The sequence below is a fragment of the Falco punctatus genome, assembly GCF_963210335.1.
Source record: "Falco punctatus genome assembly, chromosome: 2".
Lineage (NCBI taxonomy): Eukaryota > Metazoa > Chordata > Aves > Falconiformes > Falconidae > Falco > Falco punctatus.
Window position 1 is genome coordinate 2,303,275 of NC_137581.1, and position 7,618 is coordinate 2,310,892.

The 7,618-nt window shown below is 44.8% G+C and overlaps 1 protein-coding gene across 1 annotated transcript; it reads left to right on the forward strand.

Annotated features, from left to right (window-relative positions):
- Positions 1-2,381: 2,381 nt before the first annotated feature.
- Positions 2,382-7,295, forward strand: OR2AT4 (olfactory receptor family 2 subfamily AT member 4; the record flags this gene model as incomplete). Its single annotated transcript, XM_080376074.1, is given in 3 exon segments — positions 2,382-2,399; positions 4,854-5,674; positions 5,676-7,295. Coding segments are annotated over 3 exon segments (1,014 nt in total). The 3' UTR covers positions 5,851-7,295.
- Positions 7,296-7,618: the final 323 nt, after the last annotated feature.

A 7,618-nucleotide genomic window follows, 5' to 3' on the forward strand; every position in this document is an offset into this window, starting at 1 on the left:
AGCTTCTCCAGCTGTTCCAGATGTCTGCTTCCAAATGAGATGAGCTTCCCCAGGGGAGCATCTCACCCATCATAGCCTTGGGCCAGAACAGGGACCTCAAACCTGATAAGGTGTAAGCATTTGTGCTGACCTCTCCATCCTCCCGCCACCATGGCCATCCCACCTCGGCCAGCTGCAGACACCATGGTGGTGACAGCACTGGGGTCCTACAGATCTGCACTCCCGGGAGGACATCTCTCACATACCACCAGACATTGGTGTGCTCAAGACCATACAACATTCAAGTTAAGCAGACTGTTGCAAACCAACACCTTGAGTGACTTTGTCCTGTCCCCAGGGAAGCCAGTGATGACATTTTAAGCCGGAGCCGCTATTAGTCCTGAGGGTGAGGGTGTTTCACAAAATTGAGGAGTTTAATAAAATTGCCATCCTGAGGGAAGGATTGTTGTCCTGTAACATTTTTCCCCATCAATTATCTATCAGAGGCTAGATAATCCCAGGATCACCTATAGCGGGTGCATCTGAAGCTACCTGTAATTAAAAATTAAATTACAGCTGACAAGATCACATCTGGAATGGTTTATAGTAAGCAATGAGCTCCTCCTCCGTGCCATACAAGAGATATTTTATCACCTGTTCTTCTAGAAGAATATCAGAACTATATGTTCAAATGACTAAACGTAGGGGAGACTTTTCTCATCCCTACTCTAAGCCCAGGAAGCCACAGTTATGTGGGTTTGTCTACTTGGAAATGCAGCTGGTGTCTTCTTGTTAGTCCCTGGAGTGAGATGTGGACGGCAGGAATATATCCACAGCAGAAACATGATGGAGAAGGTGTGAAACTCACACCAAAACCTCAACAAGTGTTGTCAGCACTTGGAGGCTGTCAAGGGCACTAAGTCCATTCAGGGGGGACTTTGCACAGCTCCACCATCTTCTTGATTCTGGCTCTGATGGCTTTTGGTCAGGACATGACTGGAGAATGGCAGGGGGTGAGAAATTTAGGAAAAAATACTGAGGATTCAAAGATGCCTGCAAACCACCCATTACAGTAAAAGTTTATTTCAAAGATTCTGTTTAAAAACTATCTGGCTCACTCTGGCATGAATCCCATCTCACACTTTACACAGCAAACCACACTGGGATCCGTCTTTGTGTCCTCACATTCCCAAAAAGATCCCAACCTCTTGCCAAGCCCTCAGTGATGCTCTGCTGACCCCATCTCCCCCAGTCTGAGGATTCAGCCTCAGGAAACTGGACCCAAGGAACTGGTATCTAAACCCCACCTATATTCTGGCCTGACTTCTCTTCCCAGGGATCATTCTGGGCAAAATGATGAGGACACACTCCAGGAGCACCACCAGACCCCACCACCTAGCAGAGCTCTCCAGCTCTTTCATTTATAAAATACATGACTGCAGTTTGGAGGAATGACTGGGTCAGAGCAAAAGAAGTGAGACAGGTTTGAGTTTTTGTTAGGTATCTAGATGCTCCTGAGATGCAGGTGGGTGCAATTATTCACCAATTGCTAATATGGTAATCAAATCCATATTTTTCTGTATGGTGTCCATGGGTGATCCTGCACCACAGAAGCCTGAGTGCACCAGAACCTATTTACACAGGAAAGGATTTAACCCTCTCTAATTGCAATCCAACAGCTTTCACTGAAGACAGTTAAGGGACAGTGAAGGTATTTACGTAGGCACCTGGAGCAAGGGGATGTTTGTGCGGGAGGTCATTTGGAGAAGGAGTTTAGTTTGGTATCTATGAATTGCACCTCAAAGGGAATGTCTCCATTCATTGACCACAGAGCCAGGTGGCACTGTCTTCTCATGCCACGTGCCTGGATTTCCCAGTCCACGCAGCTCTCAAGGGCTGTCATTTTTTTCCCTTGGCTTCAGCCATGCTTGACAAAGCCTCCAAAAGAAGAAGCTGTGAGGTTTAGAGGCAACGGTCTCAGGGATGGAGAGGGCAAGGAGATGGGCTGCTCACAGACAGCTGAAGTAGTCACCTGGTTGTCCATGTAAAGGGGTTGTACATGGGCCAACATACCTAGACATACCTGAGCACGGTGTATGGAGCAGTCCTGGGCTCCTGTCTGAGGTGGAATTAAGAACCAGGGGCCAACCTGCAGGGACGGTACCCAAGGAAACTCCCAAGCGGCCAGAGATATTGCCCAGCACGTTGTCTTTGTGATTTCCCATCCTCCTACAACCAGCTAAGCCATGTACCAGGCTTGACCTAAAAATCCTGAAGAAAGGAGATGGAGCTAGACCAGATACAGCTCAGGATCCTCTGTGGTTGTGTTTGTATTCGAGCTGTGCCCGCACTTGGGAGAGCTGCTGCTGGCCCTCCCTGAGAGCGGCTCCCCTGCCTTGGCCATGCACTACGCCATCAGTGTATGCCTCGGGTGGTGTGGAGGGGGAGATGGAGACTTTTGCACCCTCCAGAGCGTGACCCAGGCATTGGAAAGGAAATGCCAAAGGAAGGGCCAGTATTGAACCAGGGGAAGCTCCTCCAGGTCTGGAAAGGAAAGACAGGTCTTCCTCCAGTGTTTCTCTACCGGCCTCAACACCACAGCTCACTTCCATCACACGACAGACTCTGTCTGGGTAGTGAAAACTCATCCTTTGCTGCTTCTGACTATGCAAATCTGTTGTACGATCTCCACCTGCTGTGAACTGCGGCATGCAGCAAGGGGATTCAAAACTGTTGAGACGCTCCATCAGGAACAGAACGTGTGGCTGTCCCAGCTCAAGGCAAGAAAACATCTTGGAGAGCATCTCTGGGGAGCATCTCTGGGTGGGGAGCAGGGCAGCACCTTCAAACACCTTCAATATCAGTAGTGGCTTTGCTGGTTGATTACTGCAGGCATTTTGCCCTTCCTACCAAAGATAACATTAAGGAAGGGGAAGACCTTGTTATAACTTCAAAGTGCAAGTGAGTTATTGTCGCTATTATTCTGTTAATACAATAATATTTGTCTGACTAATTAATTGTTTCGTTTTGATTTACTTTTTTCTCATGGGGTCCAGGATGGAAAAATATTATTGCAATACTTGTCAACAGGCTTCCAAAGAAGGAGAATTTGATCTGCTATGCCTGAAAACAACTTCAAATCAATGCTAATTTTAAGGACATTCATGCTGGCAATTTTAATTCAATACAATAAATTATCTTGGTTTTTTTAATAGAGAGGCATTGTTTATACAAATTACATCCTCGAAGCTTACCAGTTCAGAAAAAGTAATAACAAGAAAGAAATGGAGAAGGGTAGATTAGATGAGAAGTAGAGAGTAAACGAGATATCAATTGTATTTAAATCTGAGTGCGGTGGAAAATCTTTTTATCTGTAATATTAAATGGATCTCTCCTATATGATTACAGAGATGAATTTCTGGGTGAAAGGTAAAACTATCTGAAAATTGCCAGAGATTTAATGATGTTAGGAAATTGCAAAAGACCAACCATTACTCTCAACTACTTGTGGCCAAGCACAAAACATTTCCAAAGGAGTTTTATTTCCCCTCTCTTAAATTGGGATACAGAAAACAAGAAAAGGCATAAAAACTTAAATAAGCTGCATGTCACCTTTTTTTTAGCATAAACCTAATGAAAAAAAGGATGGGTTTTCTTCTGAACATTATCTTAGTCTTGATTTACCCAAAGTTAGAGAAAACAGATAAATTCCAAAGGAATCTGTGCCTATGAAAGCGCAGCAATTGTTTCATGGATTGAACAGAAGATGCTGGAAGTTTCCAAAATGTTTATTTTGCTGCAGTAAACAAGCATATTCCATAGGGTTTGGGCAGAATAGTCCTTTCCGACTTGCATTAAATCTTTATGAGCAACAAAGGAAGTATTTCTATTGAGAGGAAAGAAAAACTTTGGAACTCAGGAATCTTAAAAGCTCATCATGTAAAATGAGTGGAAAAGTACGGCACGGTCTTTCATACCCATCCTGGAGAAATCCAAAAGGTATGACAAGTTTATATGAATAATGCAATTTCAGAGCTACATTACGTAAAGTGCAGACATGTGAGAGCTTTAAGTCATCACACAGTGTACCCCTCCATCTGAGCTGAAGTCACTGATAGATACTTATTCCTAGCTTTTTATTACAGTGTCTTTGAACTTTATGAATCTCTGAAACATTTCTTACTATGGTAAAAGGCATGATGCTGACCTACATTAGCCAAAAAAATTACTGTGAAAATTCCTTTCCTTTTATGTACCAGGGAACAACCTAGAAGTCAAAAGAAATTCTACATTTTCATCTGAATTTCAGCGACAGCAGCTGATGTTATCCACGTGCTGCAATGGCTGTGGGAAACACAGTGAGCCACAAGTAGCCAACCAGAGGTAACACAGGTATGGAAAACGGTGATTAAAATGACTTTGGGTGGCAAAGGTTGTAATAACCTAGCAAAAGAGAGATGGATGATTGAATACTGCTGAGTTAATTCCCTACATTCCCTTAGAGCAGAGAAACGGGCGTTTCCATAGTGCGGCTCATCTCCTCCTTGGTGCAGAATGGGACAGAGGAGCTGCACGCCCCAAAATCCCCTTTTTCCCTACAGACCAGAAAAGGGACCCAGGAGGACCAGTCCAGATGCAGGGGTTCTGCATGGAGACTACCCAAAGCTAGGTGAGACGAATCCTTGCCCTCCACGCCCAAAGCTGAAGAGCGTGCCATCTGCAGACATAATCTGCATCATCAACAGAGACTCCAGATCATCTCAGTTGCAGGTTAGAGACAAGAGGGGCTGAGCTGTGTGCTCACAATGTGCTCAGCTCTGCGAGATTTCATCCAATGTGTGTTTTCCTTGCAGAACCTCTGCAAAGCTCCTTAGAGATATGTCTTCCTGCACATCAGCCTACTTCCTTACTCCTTCTTAACCCCTGCAGGCGTTTTGACCAGCCCCACCACGGAAAGCTGCAGCAGCAATGCTTCCACTAAAGTCTTTTTCTTGGTGGGCTTTCCAGCTCTCCAGGATTTCCAGACTTCCCTCTTCATTATGTTCTTGCTATTCTTCCTGCTGGTCCTGGTTGGTAATGCTGTCATCGTCACCGTGGCTGTGGTTGACCATACACTCCACAAACCCATGTACTTTTTCCTGATTAACCTCTCTGTGTTAGGCGTGCTATTCATAACCACCACCATCTCCAAAATGCTGGCAATGTTCCTGGACAATGCTAAAACCATCTTGTTTCAGGGCTGTTATCTGCAGATGTACAGTTTTCATGGGTTGATGGTAAACAAGGCGCTTCTCCTGCTGGTCATGGCTTATGACCGCTATGAAGCCACCTGCAACCCCTTTCATTACCCAGTCAAGATGACAAGAAGAATGAACATCCAGCTGGCAGCGAGCACCTGGATCACTGCGCTGATAATACCCGTGCCCATCATCATGCAGACCTCTCGGCTGGCTTATGGACACACAGCCAGGGTTCACCACTGCTTTTGTGACCACCTGGCTGTTGTACAAGCCACGTGCTCAGACTTCAGTGCCGATTTCCAGACCTTCTTGGGGTTCTCCATTGCTATGACAGTGTCGGTCATCCCTCTGTTGCTCGTCACCCTCTCATACGTCCACATCATCCTCTCCATACTAAAGATCAACTCCAAAGGAAGACGCATGAGAGCTTTTTCAACATGTACTTCCCATCTGCTTCAACATGTACTTCTCTGTGGCGTATGTGTCCTACAAAGCAGACATCCCCGTTGATGTCCATGTCATGAGCAACATTGTCTTCTCTATTTTGACTCCCTTGTTAATTTATACATTACGGAACAAGGAAGTAAAATCCGCAGTTAAAAAGTCTATCCTGAAAATCTTGCCCCTTTAAAAAAAACACAGTTTATGTGAGTAAAATTTACAGCAGTGCAGAAGCCTCATGCTATTTATTATTTCAGTCCTCTGGTTAATAAAGACATTGTCACCTTCAGAGTTCTGTCTGAGCTGTGGCATATCCTACGTTCACGTATTTCAGCCTACTTCTGTGAAGTCTTCAGTAGACTTGCTGTAATATTTATAATTTTCCAGTCTGGTTTCTATCCTTCAGTGACTAAATCACTGAAGCACTAAATAAAGCTGTGCATGCACTAAATAAAGCTGAACTAGAGCGTTACCATGTTTCTTTACGCTTTCCCCTCCGTGGTGCAGTGTGGAGGATGCATTATTTTAATCCCTCCATTAAAGACTTTCAGGGGTGGAAGCAGTTATTTTCCCTACAAATGACAGAGGTGACCCTAAGCTGCTGCTCCTGGGCAAGGAAAGTACAAAATCACTTTCCAGGACTGCAGAACTGAAGAAAAAGTTAAAGATAAATTAAAAATGCAAATTCAATTAATGAAATGGTGTCTGTGTGCAATTCGGGGCTATCAGCCACCTCTTACATCCCACCACATGATTCACAGGTTCCTGCACTAGGAAAGCCACGGTGAAGCAACAGACAATAAAACACCATGAACCTCCAACCTGAGGCAGAGATGTTACCAAGCATTGTAAACTGTCATTTTTTATCTAGAGCTTATTTAATTCATTTTTTCCTCCAGAGCAGACAGATAGTCCAGTGCAAATGAGCATCTCTGACCTTTTGAGACATGCCTGTTTTTTTCTAAGAGTAACATACTGAAATATATCTTTCCTACAGCATCTGTTTAACATAACCTTCCAAAGCTCGTTAAAAGTGTTTGGGGTTTGCAACACAGATTCGGGGGAAGTCTTGGGCTAGCTCCTCACTTGTTCTTCACATTTTTAACTCAAGATGCAGATTCAACCCATTGCTTTGACAGCCCATGTTAGACTAGACGGGTCTCCATTTCCAGTGCACTAACACCTTCAGCCTCCTGTGACCAGCCTTCAATGCTCTCGGCTGCCTCTGAGCGGAGTACCAAGGGAGCTGAAGAGCAGAAAACTGCCAGGCTGTCAAGGATGTGGCATGACCATTCGCCTGCACTGCCCACCACCAAAAATGGACACATACATTGGGAATTCATTGAAAGATACCTAAGAAAGAATTCATCTAAACATAGCGGTTGATTTGGGTGGAGGATGTTGGTTTTAAAATGTTTTTTAAACATTTCCCTATCATGCAGAGCAGAGCATCTTCTCCATCATGAGCATGTGAGCAGGACCTGTGAGCTTGTAAGAGTCACCGAAGGCCACATTCATGATAGGGAGGATGCTCTGCACATTGGCATGACATTGTCTTGGTTGCCTAAAAGTGGCCACCATGCTTGGGCATAGGTCTGTACTCCAAATGAGGAGACACCATGGGATCTAGGCAGATTTGTGTGCTAACAAGCACACAAAAAAAGCAGTGATCCCTCTTCACAAGACAGGAGACCTGCACACATGTCAAGAAAGAGGTTTCCACCAGGTATCTTGCAGATGCACTAACGAGCACACCAAGTTCAGGTGCCTGAAGAGCTTTTGTGGGACCAGGAGGTCTCTAATGAGCTTTGAGGACTTCCAGGATTAGATTCTGTTTGAGAGTAGGCGCCAAAGACCATTAATTTTCCCTTGGTCCCATCTTTTGCAGAATCTGGGCTTTGGGTCTGGGAGAGCTGACATTTCCTTGCAGCACAAAGCTCCACCACTTCTAGTTTGAC